At 45.7% G+C, this 20851-nt stretch overlaps 1 protein-coding gene and 1 long non-coding RNA gene across 2 annotated transcripts in view; one reads left to right on the top strand and one right to left on the bottom strand.

Moving 5' to 3' along the window:
* The window catches only part of LOC138373613 (uncharacterized), a 306568-nt gene that overhangs the window by 146951 nt on the left and 138766 nt on the right, over positions 1-20851 (top strand). The gene's annotated exons all lie outside the window — the stretch shown is intronic.
* On the bottom strand, positions 337-3648 carry LOC123770253 (uncharacterized). The gene is made up of 3 exons (XM_045761922.2): positions 1131-3648; positions 797-923; positions 337-415 (listed from the first exon to the last, which is right to left on the bottom strand). Exon 1 carries the CDS (start codon positions 2148-2150, stop codon positions 1305-1307), a length of 846 nt encoding a protein of 281 aa, XP_045617878.2. The 5' UTR covers positions 2151-3648; the 3' UTR covers positions 337-415; positions 797-923; positions 1131-1304.

Here is a 20851-nt window from a genome sequence, read left to right as displayed (position 1 = left end):
GACCTTGGGGCAAGTAGTGTCACTATTGTCTTTTTTCGCACTATTGTCTTTCCTACCACTAGAGTCTCTACTAACGCTAACCCTTTTGTCTTTCCTGCGTGGGGACAGCCACACACTACTGGTGGTTGGGGAGGTACTGCCACGATAGTCTTTTCTATCGGAGGCCAACCTCGCATAACTGACCCCTGGGTGGGCAATGCCACTATAGTGTTTTCTATCAAGGGCGAGCCTGACCCCTTGGTGGGTATTGTCACTGTAGTCTTTGCTCTTGGGTTCAAGCCTTGCACAACTGACCCCTCGTTTGGCATTAGGGGTTTGTTAGATGAAAATTAAAAGTTGTTTTAGGGCATTGAAAATTTATTATCCTGATACATGTGAAAGGTGCTGCAACTGGGCCAAGTTTCAGCATCGCAGCCTAAATAGAGAGGGAGAAAAAAAATAAAAAAGTTTTTTTAGAAAATTTTTCAACAATGTTCAAATCATTTCACAGCCCACAATTGTGAACCGAAATCAGTTCTATGAAACTTAGCTATGACCTTACTATATAATAAAGATTTGTCTGGTGGATTTTTATCCCAGATGTATTTAGTGCAATAATACAGATTTTGTAAATTTCCCAAAAATCCTATGCAACAATATGATATTTATAAATATTTATAAAATCAATAAATCTACGTAGAAAGAAAAGCCACCACAATGTTTTAAAGGCATAAACTTTACATATAATGTGCAAGTTTCATGTAAATTGAATAATAAATAAAGTCTGTGAAATCAGATAAAATTGTAAAATATTTACCTGCACAAACGGAGGTTAAAGTTCAGCCACCTTTAGCTGAGGTTGATGTTGACCAATATCATTCAAAATTTGCACCCTTGTAGATAGGCATGGGTTCAGTAAGGTGTGCAAGTTCCATGCAGATCGCCTGATAAATAAAATAAAAAAAAATATTAAAAAAAAAAATAATAATAACAATATATATATATATATATATATATATATATATATATATATATATATATATATATATATAATATGTACATATATATATATATATATATATTTGCCACCAGTTTTATATGTACAAATATATATGAAGTAATATCACAATATAACACTAAAACATACTAACCTAATATAATTGGTCAGAAATATGGGTCCTCAAGGTGGCACTGGAGTGGCACTAGTAGGCACCGCCATAGCCGGGGTCAGCTCCCTCAGGGGCCTTTCTTGGTATGGTTGTGGGTCTCGTTGGTCTCTGCTTATCCTTGTCCTTTTTGTTCAAGTACCAGTCTCGTACGTCACTTTATGGTAGACCGAGGAGGTTGTTCAGTGATCCCATCACATACCCAGCGTTATAGTTGACAGCTGTCATTGCCATGGCAAATTCTACCATTACACGACTGACAAACTGGTGTTTGGGGGCGAGTTTCCAAACTCGTTGGTGTAATGACTCGTTTGGATTTTGAGTCTTGCCCTTCAGACACTTAGTCATGTTGTCGTCTGATACAAGATTATAGTATATCTTCAGGACTTCAGTCATGTGGACACTGGGTAGCTGGAAATGTACCCTCATCGTCTTGTGTGATCTTGGGGTTTTTTCATTTGCAATATCTTGCTGGTAAAAACACCAAGACTCTTTCCCTTTAGGGCAGTGCACGTGCATTGGCTTCTCATCAGTCGATGTTGTATGAAACAGTCCGGACAGACAGGCATCCCTCATTCGTTTCCAGTCTGTGTTGATGTTATCCCGGATGGCTTTGGTGAAGTAACTTGCTAACTTTTGAATGGTGACATCAGTTAATTTACCTTTTCCTTTCACCAGTGACATTCGTCTGGTCTTTTTCACATTGCCTTTTGTCTCTTTCAATTCCACAGCCGTTTTCTGAAAGTTCCGGAGCTGTGTTGCAAGTCTCTTGCTGAAGTGATTTATACACTCAGCCTTTTCCACGGTTACATTTCGATATGGACCAGCACCATTATTCATTGCACAAATTTTATTGAAGGCTGATGAATCCCCATCACTAACCAAGGTCGTATACCTGAATTTGAGCTCTTCAGATCGACCCCACATCAATACTGCGGCATCAGCCTCCATATTTTTGGCAGTGCCGTCATAGTTCTTATCACAATTAGGTACATGTTTACGCATCTCACTGTCAAACTCGGTCTGTGTTAATTTTCCGTTTTGTTTTCTAGTCAGTAACACATGGCACTTTCTGCAGTTTTTGCAGAAACAACTGTAGTCCACAACGAGACCTGTGAATATCTCCACAACAAAGGCACACCCAATTTGTGAATGATGGCCCCTTGTGTGCCACGATCCATCAAACGATACATCAATGTCCAGGATCCCACCAACGGAGTGCCTATCAAATTCTTCTCTATAATGATTGAAGATAATATGACGAGTGTTTTTGTTTCAAGTACACCCATTTCTCACTGGCAGCATTTTTTACCATTTTCTGGATCCTATTATATACACTATAGGATACACATTTCATGTTTGCCATGGAACACATACCCCTGTAATATGAATATCCATGTCCATTTAGCATATTGGTGTACACTAAGGATATCAGATTTTCATTATTTCCCATCAATTCTTCAGTGAATGAAAAATGACAATGATTACAGGTTCTTTTCACATTTACATTATGTTGCACAATCGTAATGTGATGACGAAAATTATCCAGTTTACAGTTTATGCACACGCTAAATTTATCAAGGCATTTTTCCATTTTCCTATCCGTGACAATTAGCGCAGACTCACGTGGCTTTACTCTATATTTCACTTCACTGTCACCTTCAGTGTCACCTTCAGTGTCACCGTCCTTGTCAGTGTCACTGTCACTTCCAATTATTTGTTTTCTAAATAAACTTAGTCGTTTCTCGGCACTGTTCTGGATACGTTTACGCTTTCTGGAAATGTTTGCAGTTGTCAAATCAGCACGTGAGGTGCTGGGCCCTGCAACAGCACTTGAGGTGCTGGGCCCTGCAACATCAAGAGCGAGAACGTCTGGAGTAGCAGGTGGAACGTCTGGAGTAGCAGGTGGAACGTCTGGAGTAGCAGGTGGAAGACCTGGAGTAGCAGGTGGAACATCTGGAGTAGCAGGTGCAAGACCTGGAGTAGAAGGTGGAGAATGTGCGGTGGCAGAGGGTGGGATTGTTTAGCGGGCTGCGGCACTCGTGGCTGAGAGGCCTCCACGATCTTCACTCGTCAAAGTGCGTAATCCACGGATTCTAGCCAGCTCGCACCTTCTACGGGCAGCTAGCATGCTTTTAGCTTTCAGAGTTTTCCTCATCTTCGTTTTGTACGTCATTTTGCAGTAAAAATAGCACATACTGATAATTCTGGGAGATATTGTGAGCGCGCGTCCACGATAGATCCGCCAGATATGGGACACAAAGAGTGACTGACTGTATGCCAGCAATCCCATCCCTCCCTCACACGAGACTGTTGCCAATGAGTGAGTTTATATTTGTTTTATGAATCACACGTTATTTTCAACGCTATTATGAAATATTAGACAGCTACAACGTAAGACGCAATACCCCACGGCGCACCCAGGCCGCGAGAACCGGAATGGGGAAACTTGCAGCAGGAATTTTGACTCTACATTATTTTTCAAGATAACATGAAAAGGTTTTCACCACAGTGTTGCCAGAACGTTGTAGTATTTTTCAGAATTTTTTGTAAATTTTCGAAATTTTTCGGATTTGAGCATAGATGTCCCCTTACTCGAGCCCACTGTCATTGCACCCACCTTACTGTGTCTGATCGGGGCTGTTCCACTAAGGTCAATCACAAGTGGAGCGTCCCTGCTGGCGTCAGATTCGTCGGGGGCTGGTCCTCCATTGTTGACTCCCGGGTTGGTGTTGCTGCAGCCCTCCCCTCTTGGGGCGGTGAGTGGGTTCCTGCAGCCCTCCCCTCCTGGGGCAGTGAGTGGGGGCTTGCAGCCCTCCCTTCCTGGGGCGGTGAGTGGAATCCTGCAGCCCTCCCCTCCTGGGGCGGTGAGTGGAATCCTGCAGCCCTCCCCTCTTGGGGCGGTGAGTGTGGTCCTGCAGCCCTCCCCTCCTGGGGCGGTGAGTGGAATCCTGCAGCCCTCCCCTCCTGGGGCGGTGAGTGGGGTCCTGCAGCCCTCCCCTCCTGGGGCGGTGAGTGGAATCCTGCAGCCCTCCCCTCCTGGGGAGGTGAGTGGGGTCCTGCAGCCCTCCCCTCCTGGGGCGGTGAGTAGGGTCCTGCAGCCCTCCCCTCCTGGGGCGGTGAGTGGAATCCTGCAGCCCTCCCCTCCTGGGGCGGTGAGTGGAATCCTGCAGCCCTCCCCTCTTGGGGCGGTGAGTGGAATCCTGCAGCCCTCCCCTCCTGGGGCGGTGAGTGGAATCCTGCAGCCCTCCCCTCCTGGGGCGGTGAGTAGGGTCCTGCAGCCCTCCCCTCCTAGGCGGTGAGTGGAATCCTGCAGCCCTCCCCTCTTGGGGCGGTGAGTGGAATCCTGCAGCCCTCCCCTCCTGGGGCGGTGAGTGGAATCCTGCAGCCCTCCCCTCTTGGGGCGGTGAGTGGGTTCCTGCAGCCCTCCCCTCCTGGGGCAGTGAGTGGGGGCTTGCAGCCCTCCCTTCCTGGGGCGGTGAGTGGAATCCTGCAGCCCTCCCCTCCTGGGGCGGTGAGTGGAATCCTGCAGCCCTCCCCTCTTGGGGCGGTGAGTGTGGTCCTGCAGCCCTCCCCTCCTGGGGCGGTGAGTGGAATCCTGCAGCCCTCCCCTCCTGGGGCGGTGAGTGGGGTCCTGCAGCCCTCCCCTCCTGGGGCGGTGAGTGGAATCCTGCAGCCCTCCCCTCCTGGGGAGGTGAGTGGGGTCCTGCAGCCCTCCCCTCCTGGGGCGGTGAGTAGGGTCCTGCAGCCCTCCCCTCCTGGGGCGGTGAGTGGAATCCTGCAGCCCTCCCCTCCTGGGGCGGTGAGTGGAATCCTGCAGCCCTCCCCTCTTGGGGCGGTGAGTGGAATCCTGCAGCCCTCCCCTCCTGGGGCGGTGAGTGGAATCCTGCAGCCCTCCCCTCCTGGGGCGGTGAGTGGAATCCTGCAGCCCTCCCCTCCTGGGGCGGTGAGTAGGGTCCTGCAGCCCTCCCCTCCTAGGCGGTGAGTGGGGTCCTGCAGCCCTACCCTCCTGGGCGGTGAATAGGGTCCTGATGCCCTCCCCTGCTGGGGCGGTGAGTGGAATCCTGCAGCCCTCCCCTCCTGGGGAGGTGAGTGGGTCCTCCCTCAACGAGGCCGACTCGCCAGGGTCGATCTCGGGGTCGTCGTCGTCGTCGTCCTGCCCGTCAGAGGCCAGCCCCACAGTGCTGGACCCCGGGAGGCTGCAGCCCTCCCCTCTTGGGCAGGTGTGTGGGTCCTCCTTCGCCGAGGCCGACTCGCCAGGGTCGACCTCGGGGTCGTCATCGTCGTCGTCCTGCCCCGGGTGGCTGCAGCTCTTCCCTTCTGGGGAGGTGGGTGGAGTCCTGCAGCCCTCCCCTCCTGGGGAGGTGAGTGGGACCTTCCTCCTCGAGACCGACTCGCCAAGTTCGGCCTCGGGTTGGCAGTCCTGCCCATCAGAGGCCAGCCTCACAGCGCTGGCCCCCCGGGTAGCCCGTAGTCGTCCTCACATCGACCGTCCTTCTGGGGCGGCTGGGAGGGCAGGGACGTTGGGTGGCATCCTGCACAGCAGCTTGGAGGGCCCTGAAGTCCATCACAGGGCAGCACCAGGCAGCATCGGGGACAGGGTGAAGCAATAAGACTTCACCTGTCTGGACACGCTGCCACCTCTGTAGATCAGAGTCAGAGGTGGAGCAAGCTCCTCGACTTTGCCGTACAGTGGCAAAGGCAGATCAAGCTTCTTCTAGACGTCTAAGAGGCAACTGGACAATCCGAGGCAGCGGTGGAGCTGCCTCGGATTGTAGGAGATTACTGTATCCTCGGATCCTAGGAGCTTGCTGTAGTGCGTTCAAATCGCTTCTCATCAAAGGTAGAGGCCATCAGTAGTCAGTTGCGTTACTGTGCTACAAGTACAGATTTTATTCTTTATTTTAAAAATGTTTTACAGATTGTTACAATTGCCTTGTGTCTTCACAAGGGTGCATGGGTATATATTGTAAAAGTTACATAACAATGTTTTACATTGGTTGATTATAGGTTTACATGGATTATAATATGCATTTGTTTACATTAGTTTACATAGTTTACAATATATGACAATTAGTTACATACTGTCTGCCATTAAAAAACTCAAAAACAGATGTGATATATATAAATTCCTGAAATGAGAAAAAAGTACAGACATGTAAACTAATATTGGCGGGCGCCTGTGATAAATGGGATGAGGCTCGCTCTTTCCCAACTTGCTCCATTACTTTACCTTGATCTGACTTGCTCCTCAGGCTGTCGTCTTGTAGTCCTCTGTGATGGTTCCTTATATTCCTTGTGACCATGTTTCTTTCTTTGTGGGACATGGTTCTCTTCCCACAATAGACTTCCAACGCCTCTCCGTCTGTGGACCACTTGGTTTTCATCCTCCCAGATGAGTTACGGGCTCTTGACCAGAGCGTCTCATGTCCAGAGGGTCTCTGTTCCATGTCGTCCTTTGATAGATACTAACACACGTTTTCTAAAGTTGCTTCCTGGAGAAGTCTTCGTGCCGTTACCCTCTTGCAATCCTCTCTGGCAATATTCCTCGTCTCTAGATCCGGCGTGGTGAGTAGTTTGAATGCCGAGTCTATGATGAATATGTCAGTCTTTTCTGCGGCGAGGGGGATGCCGCAGGAGCCTGCTTCACTCTTTCTAAACAGGTATCCGTTGGTTTCTTTTATCAATGGTCGTAGCTGGTCATCCAGTTCTTGCCAATCACCCTTCCTTAGTTGCCAAGTTCTCATGGCAAACACAGTTGTTGGGAAGAGGAAGGACTTCAGGGCATCGATCCTCTGCCAGGGAGCCAATTTGCTTGTCATTATGGCGACGCCTAGTTGTTTAAATTCTTCAATGGCGTTGGCGTTCGGAAGGAGGTGGAAACCTACTGGTCTGCCTAGGAATTTGGTTTCCTCCCCATCTTGTCTGCTGCAAATTTGCGATTCCCCTATCGTAAATATGGAGTTTCGCATTCCTCTTGGTTTTGGCCCAGACATGTGCATTGAAGAGCATTTCCTTGGGTTGAGTTTGAGTTTCAACTCTTCACAGGCTGCAGAGGTGATGTCAATGAGGCTCTGTAGGCCTTCCACCGTCCTGGATAGCAGGGTTATATCATCTGCAGAGGCCAGGCAGGGATGCTTGAGAGCTGGATCTGCTAGCAGTCCTGCGTTGATGATCGTTCTCAGTATTGGTTCAATGGCGATGTTGAATAATAGCCCATTGAGTGTGCATCCCTGCCTGACCCCACAGTCAGCCGGGATATCAGTCGTTTCACCGCTTGCAGTTTGGATTTTTGTCGAATTTCCCCTCGTGATGCCTTGGATCACAGTAACAAAGTCTGCTCCCGCGCCCATCCGTGTGAGGGAGGTGTCTATGAGCTCTAAGGGTACTGAACCGAAGGCGTTTGTTAGGTCAAGTGACACAATGCAAATATCTGTATTGCTGTCACGTGCCTTGTCAAGGTAGTGCTGGATAACATAATTGTGTTCGTGCTGGATAACATAATTGTGTTCAAGGACCTCGTCTGAGGCCATGAATCCTTTTTGCGCAGGGCAAAGGACTTGGTTTTGCTCAATCCATTTCCTCAGTCGTGCAGCAAGGACTGCTGTATATAACTTGTAAATTGTTTGACATAGGGCAATAGGCCGCCAGTTGGTGATATCTTGTGGGTCAATATCCTTAGGAATGAGGATGGTTCGTGACGTTTTCCACTCTTGGGAAATCCTCTTTTGTTGCAGGCAGGTGCTGAAAATAGCTGCGATCACCTTACAATCAGGGTCAGCCTGCTTTCAGTTTCTGTAGGTTATTCTATCGTTCCCTGGGGCGCTGTTCTCTGACCGTTATAAGCCTGACCTCCACTTCCCCTTCTCTGATTGGGTCTAAGTTGATTGAGGCGCGATCTTCCTGCGCTTCAGGGATGGATTGGAGTGCTTCTGGGTCTCCTATTGGTGGTTGGGCTGCCAACACCTCGGAAAAGTGCCTCTCTATTATTTCACAAGGGATATCGCAGCGGCTACTTTCCCCTGATGTAATCAGCCTTACCGCACGTCTTCTATTTCTTCTATATAGGAGTTGGATCGCCTTGCAGTCGTTGACATCGATGGCTGTGGGTGCTGGTCTACTGTCATCTATTCGGATGTTGCAGTGGGCTTGAACCGCCTCTGTAATATCTTTCAGGAGGCTTGCGAACTCGTCCCAATCTGGAGAGCGTAGTAATTCCAGCAGCGGAGCATAGAAGGGTTCCAGTACCCATTCTTGTGCTGCCTCATCGGGTTGTTGTTCTGGCTGGTCAACTTCGTCGGGTTCTTGTTCCAGCTGTGCTTCCTCATCAACGTTGTCATTTACCTGTGACTCATCAAACCTTTCATCATCATTATTATCCTTGCCGCTAGCCTCTGGGGAGGCCCGGTCTTCATCCTCAGGCCCTGGGGGATCAGGATGGGTAGGAGAGGGATGTTGGGGGAATGGAACTTGCATGAGTTCCATTCCCCCAACATCCAACAGTATGAATGGTGGTCGGTGAGGCTGTGGATGCTGAAGAGGGGGTAGGATTGGTGGGGGTGAAGGGGTGGGGGATGGTACTGGAGAGAAAGAAATGGGTGAGGCAGGTGGTCGTGCTGGTTCAGGGATGGGGTTATTGGGTGTGGGTGGGGGTAAGGTTTCAGGGCTCGTTGGGTGATGCTTATCTGGGCGCTGATTTGCTGGTTCGGGTGATGGTTTGCGGGGGTGGCGACCTCCTGTCTTGAGGCTGTTGGATGTCATTCCGTCTCTCCTGGCCTGCTCGCCTTATGTGGTATTTTTCATGGCTCATCTTCCCTATGACTGAGTTGCATGAAAAGTTACAATTCGGTCTATTACATGGGAATGCCAATTGAACATTGTCTTCCTGTCTTGATGCTACAATTCTCTGAAGAGGTGCACATGAATGTGTAGATGGTCTTTGTCCCAAAGTTCTGCAGCACCCTGCGAACTTATATATGGTCCTCTCGATCTTGAGACCATGTCCACCGCTCAGATGTCTCATTAGGGATACCCTCTTACAAGTCCATGTCTTCCCTGAGTGGACGTGGGGGCAGGCGGTCTCTGTGCATTTGAAGTGTTTTGGGAGGGAGAACCAGATGATGAGGGCTTCCCCCCCGCCTCTGCGGCTGCTGGACTGGGCTGGGTTCGTCGTTGTCGTTGTTGTTCATGATGTCGTTCTCCCTGGGGGCTGGTGGCGCCCCCTGAGGAGGCTCTGGGGTGGTGTCGTTTCCTACTGGGTCCGATGAAGCCTGGGGTCGACTGTCGTCGTCACTGCTGGTGTCAGAGTCTCTTGCTATGCATCGAAAGACGAATCTCTGGTTTCTCTGCCTGTGAACGTTGATGTCGTCCCAGGAATCATTGTCCCCATTGGTTTGTAGTACATCATTGTCGGGTCCAGGGCCGACCAGGCCTTTGCCAGGGCTGAGGGCTGGGGCAGCCCTGGAGGTAGTGTAGTGTAGTGGCGCCGACCCCCGAAACAGTCTCCTGAACTGTGGCTGTTTGGGAGGCGTCGCTGGGGTCGGCCCTGGTAGTGGCTGTCTTGGCATAGCCAGGGCCAGCCCTCAGGGGTGCATTGCAGGCACCAGCCCTCAAGGGCTTGTTGGGGGAGCCAGCTCCTGGGCTAGTGTAGCTGGAGCCGACCCCCGGGCTCGCATCGCTGGTGCCGACCCCCAGTTCCGTGTTGCCAGCAGATGTTGGTCCTGAGCCGGTCCTCAGGTGAAAAGCGCTAGATAATCTAGGCTTACTGGCGGGGTCGCTGGAGCCGATCCCATGGGTTGACGTCTCTGAGTCCATGATGGTGATTGCTGATGCTCCTTGCCACGAGTCTTCTTTCCTTCCGTGTCATGGTCCGCTCCCCGCACGTTAGTGCCAGTTCTTCGCCAGCAGACCATTTCATGTCAAGCTTGCGGATGCATTTCTTGATCTTGACTAGACTGTTTAGTGACCAGTCGGCCGCTGAGCCATTGCTTCCTTGAACAGGTACTGGCAGATATTCACTAATGTAGCTTCTGCCGCGCTGCCATATAGGTAGTCATTTGTAGCTCGGGTCGGGAGATAAAGTGTTGACTTGATTAATTTCCGTAGATGATCATCGAGTTCCTGCCAATCTCCCTTCCTCAGCTGCCACGTTCTCATTGCAAATACCGTCGTGGGGAATACACAGGTTTTTAGAGCATCAATCCTCTGCCAGGGTGCCAACTTGCTGGTCAGTATGGCTTCCCTCAGCTTCTTAAAGTCATCAATTGCTGTAGAATTTGGCAGTAGGTGGATGGCCTGCCAAGGAACTTAGTTTCTTCGCCGTTCCTACGGCAGCTGATGTTTGTCTCGCCGATTTGAAAAGTCGTGTTCCTCATACCCCTTGGCTGTCTCCCAGACATATGCATAGAGGAGCATTTTTTGGGGTTTAGAGTCAGTCTCAGGTCCCCACAGGTCGCCGTTGTGACGTCCAGGAGGCGCTGTAGACCTGCTTCAGTTCTGGCCAGCAGTGTGATTTCATCTGCATAAGCCAGGCAGGGGTGTTTGAAGTCAGGATCAGTATCGAGGCCAGTTCCAATGGCTGTTCGTAGGATGGGTTCAATTGCAATATTGAACAAGAGCCCACTGATAGGGCAGCCTTGGCGGACTCCACAGTGCACAGGAATCACGTTCGTTTCACCACCAGCCATCATGATCCGTGTTGAGTTGTCCCTTGTGATGCTCTGGACGACGTCGATGAAGGCTTGTCCTGCACCCATCCGGCAGAGGGAGGCGTCGATCAGCTCAGTTGGCACCGATCCAAACGCATTCGTCAGGTCCAGCGACGCAATGTAGACGTCACTGTTTCCTCCTCGTGCCTTGTCAAGGTAGTGCTGGAGGATGAAATTGTGCTCCAGCACGCCGTCTGTAGGCATGAATCCCTTCTGAGCGTTGCAAAGTGCATTGTTGTGCACTATCCAGCTTCTCAGATGGGCAGCCAAGCACCCTGTGTACAGTTTGTATATGGTGCGACACAAGGCGATTGGGCGCCAGTTGGTGAAGGCTCCAGGGTCTCCATCTTTCGGGATCAAGATGGTTCGTGATGTTTGTTACCTATCGTTCGTTACGGCTCGTGACCCTACAGCAGCCAAACTTTAATTACGTCTAGGGATACGAGACAACTGCTGTTCTCAATAGCGAATCACCAGTATAACCCCTTGATAAGTAATGAGCACATAAATAAAAATCTTCCTATAGGACTGAAGAATAGATACAAAATCTTATATAGATATATATTAAATAAATCTCAATAGCAAACAGATGATTATTTGGTCACAATATATCACATTAAAAATATCACTGTATCTTCCAGACATTAAATTAATATTATTATATGTATGGCTATGACAGAACAAAAATGTATAACTAAACTCCACTAGATGCTAACTCTCTGGTTCCGGATCAGCTACTCAATAACAATAACGCGGGAGTCAAAACACATTGCCTTGCCCCGCGAACAATTTGCCAAAGTTACAATATTTATTATTTCAACAATGGAGCAATACATTGTGACAAGAGTAATCTTAAACTAACTTAATGAATAATTAATACATATTGATATACAAAAATAAGGTAATTATTTCTTTACATAGTAATTAAAATATGCATACAGAAGGGAATAATGGCATGCACACCCAGCAACGGACGGTCCCACGACAATTTGCCAGATACAGTTCACTCAATTATTATTCACCTCTGTTACCCACATATGATCACATATAAATCATTAGTTCCCGTGGGAAAACTGAGCACACAAAGAAATAAAACAATCATTCCCAAGATACGTTGGGCCTAACGCCAACACTGTAACATGAATGTACGTTTGCATAGAACATATAAGTATATCAATATACATGCTTGTAATTTACACACAATTATAAATGTACATATTAATTTATTTACTTACGTATCTTATAGGGGTACGTAACACTTCCACCTCCAAGAAAAAAAATGCAATGGATTGAAGATCAATGGCATTTTTTCCGAAGTAAAAATGTTAAGTGAAAAGAAACATTTCATTTATGGTACATCAAAACTTCTTGACAAAGCATCAGCAATAACATTTTGCCTGCCTGGAATATGTTTGATTTCTACATTAAATTCCTGCAAAAACAATGACCAGCGCAGAATTCGTTGGTTCTTGACTTTCATCATATTTATAAAGATAAGGGGGTTGTGGTCTGTAAATACTAACACTTTGTTTCCTGATAAGTAAATCTCAAACTTCTTAATTGACAATATAAGACCCAACGCCTCCTTTTCTACCACGGAATAATTTCTCTGAGCTGCATTGAATTTTCTAGAGTAATAATACACAGGATGCTCAATCTTGTCTAAACCAACTTGAATAAGCACAGCACCTATTCCAACATCTGACGCATCAATGTGTAATATAAATGGTTTATCAAATTGGGGACTAGCAAGAATAGGTGAGGTGGACAATATGCCCTTTAGGTTCTGAAAAGCATTCTGACAATCTTGTGTCCACTGAAACTTTACTTGCTTGCGTAACAAATTTGTCAAAGGAGCAGCTACTGTTGAAAAATTTCTACAATAACGCCTATAGTATGCACACATACCAATAAACCGTTGGACTCCTTTCTTATTGGTTAACACTGGGTAGTCCACAATGGCTTGAATCTTATCTTGTAAGGGGATAATCTTACCTTGTCCTACCTCGTGTCCAAGATAAGTTATCGTACCTCTTGCCCAACTACACTTATTCATATTTATGGTTAACTTTGCATTTTTCAACACTGTAAACAAGTTCTTAAGGCCTAAGAGATGATCTGCCCAATTCTTACTGTACAAAACAATGTCATCAAGGTAGGCCCTACAATCTGGCACATCCTTGAGTAAGAAATTCATGAGTCTTTGAAAAGTAGCAGGTGCATTTCTCAAACCGAATGGCATGACATTAAATTCATACGCACCATCAAGTGTAACAAAAGCAGTAACCTCCCTAGCATACTCTGTTAATGGAATTTGGTAGTAGCCTTTTGACAAATCAAGCTTACTTACATATTCGGCATGTCCTATGGACTCAATACATTCCTCCAACAAGGGTAAAGGAAAAACGTCCACTGTAGTGTTCTTGTTCAGTTTCCTATAATCCATGCACAATCTCCAGGTTCCATCTGGTTTTGGCACTAACAAACACGGAGAGCTCCAAGTACTTTGACTTGGCCGAATGAAATCATGCTGGAGCAGATATTCCGGTACGGATGTTGTCGAATGGGGGTGCTGTCCAGGAGCTGAATGTCGTGTGTGATGAGGTGGGTCTGGGTAGGAACCTCCCCAAACAGAGATGTATGGTTGTTCAGCAGAACCTGGAACTCATCACGTTGTTCCTCCTGTAAATGACATAGCATCTCCCTGCCATTGGAACTGGAACTGAGAAGTTGAATATTAACATCATGTCCCTCACTACAATTATCCTCAGGTGGTAACTCTTCCCGACTAAAACAAGCTACTACACCAGGTCCAACATAAGCTTTTAATCTGTTAATGTGCACAGTCATTTGGGGTTCTGAAAGATTAGGGCTAATTAGTTTATAAGTTAGGTCTCCCACCTTTTCTACCACTTGGTAGGGTCCGGCGAACTTATGGGACATGGAAGTCCCCATACGAGGTTTCAACACCAACACCAAATCTCCGACAGCAAACGACCTGAGCTTAGCTTTGAACTTCTTGTCATATCTTACTTTCATGGCTTGTTGAGTCCTTCCCAGATGTTCTTTCGCCAACTCACGAGCCCGACACAACTTGGCCTTGACCTCACTCAAGTACAATCCACTCTGATGAACAGAGACATCTCCCAACAACTTTTCTTGTAGCATTTTAAGAGGACCTCTTACTTGGTGACCAAACACTAGTTCAAAAGGTGAACAGCCCAATGACTCTTGTAGCCCTTCTCTAGCAGCAAACAACACAAAGGGGAGATTCTCATCCCAATTACGTGGATGAGTTTCTCCGGTTGTCCTCAGCATTTGTTTCAAAGTCTGGTGGAAACGTTCAAGCCCACCTTGGCTTTGTGGATGATATGGACTGGATAATTTGTGCCGAATCCCTTGTGATTCGCAAAAAGTTCTGAAAACTTTAGAAACAAAATTTCCCCCATTGTCACTCTGAATAACTCTAGGCATTCCAAACAACGAAAAGAATCTTTCAAGACACTTGATGAGATTATGAGCCTTGGTATTCCGTAGAGCATAAGCTTCAGGAAATCTAGTAGTCATACACATGAGAGTGAACAAAAACATGTTACCCGATTTAGTCTTAGGTAAAGGACCTACACAATCAATTACAACATGAGTAAATGGTTCATCAGGAACTACAATAGGTTGCAATGGTGCTTTAGGTACAGATTGATTTGGTTTACCAACAATTTGACAGGGTATACAGTTATGACAATATCTGACCACGTCTTTCTTTAACTTTGGCCAGAAAAAATATTTGCTTATCTTATGGTACATATTCGTGATACCTTGATGACCTCCCATGGGGTCATCATGTGCAGCCTGCAGGACCTGCCTACGATAATCATTGGGGACAACGAGTTGGGTTCTAATCTCACAATCATCTGAAGAGGGAGTTCCCTTGGGTCTCCACCTTCTCATCAGAAGTCGATCCTTGAAGAAGAAACCCGTCCCTTCCTCCAATGCATCAACATTATCAGGAGCCTCAGAAATACACTTACTTAAACTAGGATCAGTAGTCTGTACAACACTTAAGGGCAATGACTCAGACTCAGCAGCGAGCGGGCAAGAACCTAGTAGCTTGATCTCTTTTCCCGATTGATCAGAATAAAATGGAGTCATAGCTACTTCGGCCTCACTCTCGACAACTGGCGCACTGGAGACAAGCGGGCAAGGTACAGATAGTTCAGCCTCCTCACCTTCACTTTCCTTGTGATTTAGGTTCGGCGGGGCTTCTACTACGGCCTCACTCTCATCATCCAGTCGAGTCATAAAGGAATCCTCAAGATCCACCTCCCACTCCTTTACTGAAGGGGTCCTGGTCTTGGGAACAGCAACCTCAGTGAAGACAGGATTACTCTCACCTGTTTGTCCCATTGATCTAGTTACAACACAAGCAGGGTAAATAATATCATCATCTGCTTCTGGTTGAGCTAATACATTATGGGGTTTAGTTAACATGATGGGACACTTGGGCCCTACCACCATTTGGTTGCCAAAATCATTACCTAGAATAATGTCTACCCCACGAATGGGCAGTTGTTTACTTACACCAACATTACACCATCCTGAAGTATAGTTAGAATCAAGGTTAACTTGCAATAAGGACACTGGTTGCACACTACCGGCAATACCTTGGAGAAGCACAACTTCACCCAGATCTCGGGTGTCAACATCAGCAAGTACATTCTGGGTAATAAGAGACTGTGAAGCTCCAGTATCACGGAGTAATTGAACAGTCTTATGTCTACCATTATTACATAATAAGGTACCTGTGGAAATATAGGGTTTAAATTCAGCCATCCAATTGGGACTGACTGTAATACATGAAGAATTAATAGGTTGCAATCCTTTACTCATAATAAGACCAGTTGGCCGTAGTTCAGGATGCAAACTAAAACATGAAGAAATCACATGTCCCCTTCTCTTACAATGGGTACAATGCTTGACAGTGGACACACTGGTAGAACCAACTGCCGGTTTAGAATTAGCATTACTAGGCTTAGATGATCCTGGTAATGGAGTAACCATCTTAGGGTTAGTAAGAGAAGAGTTCACGGGAGTAACTGTCGCACCAGGAGGAGACTTATACTGATAAGGAGTTCGGTGAGCATTATAATTTACTCTACGACTAGACTTAGGTGAAGTGGCCGTAAACGGGGCCTTAGTCAACAACTCATGCTCATCCGCGAGCTTTGACAGCTCATAAATGTCTGTTACATTCTTTTGTTCTGCCATAAAAGTAGACAACTGGTCTGGGAGACATGACAATACTTCTTCCATTATAAGAAGATTCTTTAGAGCATCAAAATCAGTGACTGCAAGTGACTTTAACCATCTGTTGCAAAAATTCGTCTTCTGACGAGTAAAATCTGCTATTGTCTGATCCCTTATCCTCCTTAGGTTTCTGAACTTTTGCCTGTGTGCCTCTGGATTTAACTGGTACGCATTTAGGATGCTTTTCTTTACAAATTCATAATCAAAACTATGAGCGTCAGGTAGGGATGTGAAAACCTCCTGACTACGCCCCTTAAATTGAGACTGCATAATGGCTACCCACTGATCCCTTGGCCAGTTCATACTGATGGCAATTTTATAAAAATGTGCAAAGAAAACCTCAGGATCCTCCTCATTGAACTTGGGTAACTCTATATACTTATTCATCCTGATGGGATTATTATCACTATTTATTGAAACATTACTAGTATTTCCATGCCCAGCTGCCATACGCTGTGATTCAAGCCTGAAGTTAGTGTCAGCCATTTGTTGTTGAATCTCTAATTGCCTAGTTTGTTCCTCGGCTTGTTGCTTCTTTGTGGCTTCTATTTGCAACTGTACCGCAATTTCTAAACGCCTAGTCTCAAGCTCCCTTTGCTGAGCTTCAGCCTCTAATATTTGCTGTTGCTTTTGAGCTTCAAGCTTAGCATTGGCTATTTGCGCTTCTAACTCAAGACGCTTTAACGTCATCTGATCACTCGACTCCTCTCTTAACTCTTCTAGAATTTCTTCATCTAACTCCCCATTCTCAACAAAATGCGTCACAATGACTTTCAATATTTGGGCTTTAACCATTCTATTGTTGGCGGTCAAATCCAACTGATTTGCCATTTGTATTAACTCAGTCTTTTTAAGGTTCTGAATCCCTTCAAAGTCTGGGTGAGCCAACAACGTTGCAACTTTCTCCTCCATCGTTACTAACACTTGGCACTTGATTCACAACAATAATTAAAAGCAATGGCACTGCACTACACTTCACTGTAAAATTGTCACCACACTGAAAATTCGCTTGGCCTCACTGCACAAACAAAATATATAGGATGACTTACCTCAAAATCGTGAAACGTTGTTACTTGACACACAGGAAGGCTTGCTTGGCACATGGAATAGTTCTTAAGAAACACACAGACACTTGACACACTGGTACCTAGGAAGGCAAGGTTAGATTAGCATAGTTAAGTTAAAGTGGGAACAATATTTCCCGGCACACGCCCCCATAACTCTTTGTTACCTATCGTTCGTTACGGTTCGTGACCCTACAGCAGCCAAACTTTAATTACGTCTAGGGATACGAGACAACTGCTGTTCTCAATAGCGAATCACCAGTATAACCCCTTGATAAGTAATGAGCACATAAATAAAAATCTTCCTATAGGACTGAAGAATAGATACAAAATCTTATATAGATATATATTAAATAAATCTCAATAGCAAACAGATGATTATTTGGTCACAATATATCACATTAAAAATATCACTGTATCTTCCAGACATTAAATTAATATTATTATATGTATGGCTATGACAGAACAAAAATGTATAACTTAACTCCACTAGATGCTAACTCTCTGGTTCCGGATCAGCTACTCGATAACAATAACGCACAATAACGCGGGAGTCAAAACACATTGCCTTGCCCCGCGAACAATTTGCCAAAGTTACAATATTTATTATTTCAACAATGGAGCAATACATTGTGACAAGAGTAATCTTAAACTAACTTAATGAATAATTAATACATATTGATATACAAAAATAAGGTAATTATTTCTTTACATAGTAATTAAAATATGCATACAGAAGGGAATAATGGCATGCACACCCAGCAACGGACGGTCCCACGACAATTTGCCAGATACAGTTCACTCAATTATTATTCACCTCTGTTACCCACATATGATCACATATAAATCATTAGTTCCCGTGGGAAAACTGAGCACACAAAGAAATAAAACAATCATTCCCACGATACGTTGGGCCTAACGCCAACACTGTAACATGAATGTACGTTTGCATAGAACATATAAGTATATCAATATACATGCTTGTAATTTACACACAATTATAAATGTACATATTAATTTATTTACTTACGTATCTTATAGGGGTACGTAACAATGTTTTCCAAGTCTGGGGTATTTGCTTGTGATGTAGGCAGATGTTAAATATCGCTGTAAGAACCTTACACTCGGGGTCGACTTGTTGCCAGTGTCGGTACGTTATTCTGTCGTCGCCCGGTGCAGTATTCTCTGCTTTTGATAGTCTTATTTCTACTTCGCCCTCCCTAAACACAGCCACGTTGAGTTCTGCACGATCGGCTGGCGGTTCAGGGATTGCTTGGAGTGCTTGGGGGTCTTCTAGGGCTGGCCCGGGCGCCAGCATCTTTGTGAAGTGCCTTTCAACTTCCTCGCTTGAGATTTCGCATCTGGCACTCTCCCCGGCGGTGATAAGCCGGACTGCTCGCCTCCTGTTGTTCCTATATAGGCGCTGGATCGATTTACAGTCATTTACATCGATCACTGGGGGTGCTTGCCGTTCCCCGTCAGTCCGGATGCGGAAGCGTGTGTGTGTATTGCTTCAGTGATGTCTTCAAGGAGGCAGGTGAAGCCCTCCCAGTCAGGGTTCCGGAGGAGAGCTAGTAGGGGGTCGTCGTCCCAGGCTCTAGCGTCACTATGGCGAACACGTGGTAGCTTGCTTGGCTTCGATGTCGACGCACTTATTTGGCCGGTCACGACGGATCGGATCACGTAGAACAAATTAACTAGTTCTGGGATGAGTATCAGGTTAAATCTTGCTGACAACTTCACCGCAACGTGTCCTAGACTCAGACACCAAAACGAGTTGCTCAATTCCGCAACAAGTCTTCACGCCGCACACTGGCGACTTCTCCTCGAGCTGTCGTCCACCACAATGGCGTCTCCCCCTCCACCCCGCGTCCAGCATTCGCCACAGAAATTACTTATCACGAATAATATTACTTCGCGCAGTTGTGGCTAAAATGCTTTGATAAAGACTGGGTTGTAATTCTAGGGAGCTAAATATTATTACTTTCTCGTCTTAAGGTGGTAAACGAGAAATGGAGATGATTTTAGTTTTCTCCATGGCATTCACGCGTGACGGTAAATTTATTACTTGATAACAATTATAACTAAAAACTCTCGATTTGGCATTATTTGGGAGTTAGGTTATCTGTAAATAATTATCACACGGAATACTGATGATTTTAGAGAATCACATTCAATTCTCTAACACACTGGATATAAATGTGTTTAACTTGGTAGAATCTGACGCAATACTGGTGCTTGGTTACGTAAGAATTCCAGCATTATTGTACAGATACAATTATTAGTTCATGTGAACACTACTGTTAGTTAATTTTAGTTACTACAGTAATTAGTAGATTTTAGTAATAGTTTATAAGAATAATACAACAATATTGTATTAGTGTTGGAAATTTCCAACATAACTCCGGGGGGAGATTTATCGGGTCGCAGTGTAATGTTGAGTACTGACATACCCATCCCGAAGTTAGTATTAATATTAGTATGTTAGTACACACATAACGGATGTCCCGTATTTGTCAAGGACATACAAGAAACTTAAGTCTTGCAGATTTCATGTTAAATGGAACATGTTATTATGAATTATCTAAAGTTAATAACTAAGAAAGCCTACAATAAATTCTGTGACTGGTGTCGCTATGACATGTAACGTTTATGTTACTCAGTCTTAAAGTCTAGTAAACTCTCCGATACTCTAGACGAAATGATGTTATTAATAGCCTATACAACAATTTAGAATTTAAATCACACAATTTAAATAACTGAGAATCTATTGTGATGCGAATGTTCTGGGTCATGGTAACTTGTAACGATTTGTTACTTGACATCACACCGCAGTATCATCATGATTACTTAAATTGGATGGAAAGGTATTTGCTCTTGGTCAGAGCTATAATAGGCTTGTAGTTTCCGCTTGCATTGTTGAGCAGCAGCTCTAGTGGGGCGGTTGCTCGGTGGATCAGAATCGCTGTCTTCGGAAACTATTGGTGAAGCTGGTTCTGGTAAACACACTCGTTCTGCTAATTCGAGAGGTACCAACTTCTCTAAGGTTTTCAGGGTAGTTTTGCCTCGACACAAAACTTTCACTACTCTCAGGATACCTTAGTGATCTGGATGGATAGCAACAATTTTGCCTATGGGCCACTCCGACCTTGGTCCATCACTGTCAACCAATACTAGGTCTCCTGGTTTAAGTTGTACTTTATTATAAGGATTCGAAGCTCCGTAGTGGTACTCTCGTAGAGCTGTGAGGTACTCTCGAGTCCACACCTCATTCCACCTTTCAATGACTCTTGAGAGATGTTGGTAACTTTCTACTAAGTCACTCCTGGTTACATGTGAAGGGTCGACGGGGTCCTCTTCTGCTAAAGATATGAGAGGACTCAGCAGGCCTCCATGTATCAAGTGTGAGGGACTCGGAGGTTCTCTCTGTGAGAAATCATCTGACAGGTATGTTAATGGGCGGTTATTGACTCGCGCCTCGATTTCCACAACAAGTGTTTGGAGTTCGGAGTAACTAATTTTCTGTCGATGTAAGGTCTTTCTTAAACATTTTTTGACAGTTCCTATCATTCGTTCGTAGAACCCACCTTGCCAAGGGGCTCTTGGAGCTATAAATTTCCAGTGACATTGT

Source organism: Procambarus clarkii, chromosome 42 (assembly GCF_040958095.1).
Source record: "Procambarus clarkii isolate CNS0578487 chromosome 42, FALCON_Pclarkii_2.0, whole genome shotgun sequence".
Taxonomy (NCBI): Eukaryota; Metazoa; Arthropoda; class Malacostraca; order Decapoda; family Cambaridae; genus Procambarus; species Procambarus clarkii.
This window is presented reverse-complemented; position numbering and strand designations above follow the sequence as displayed.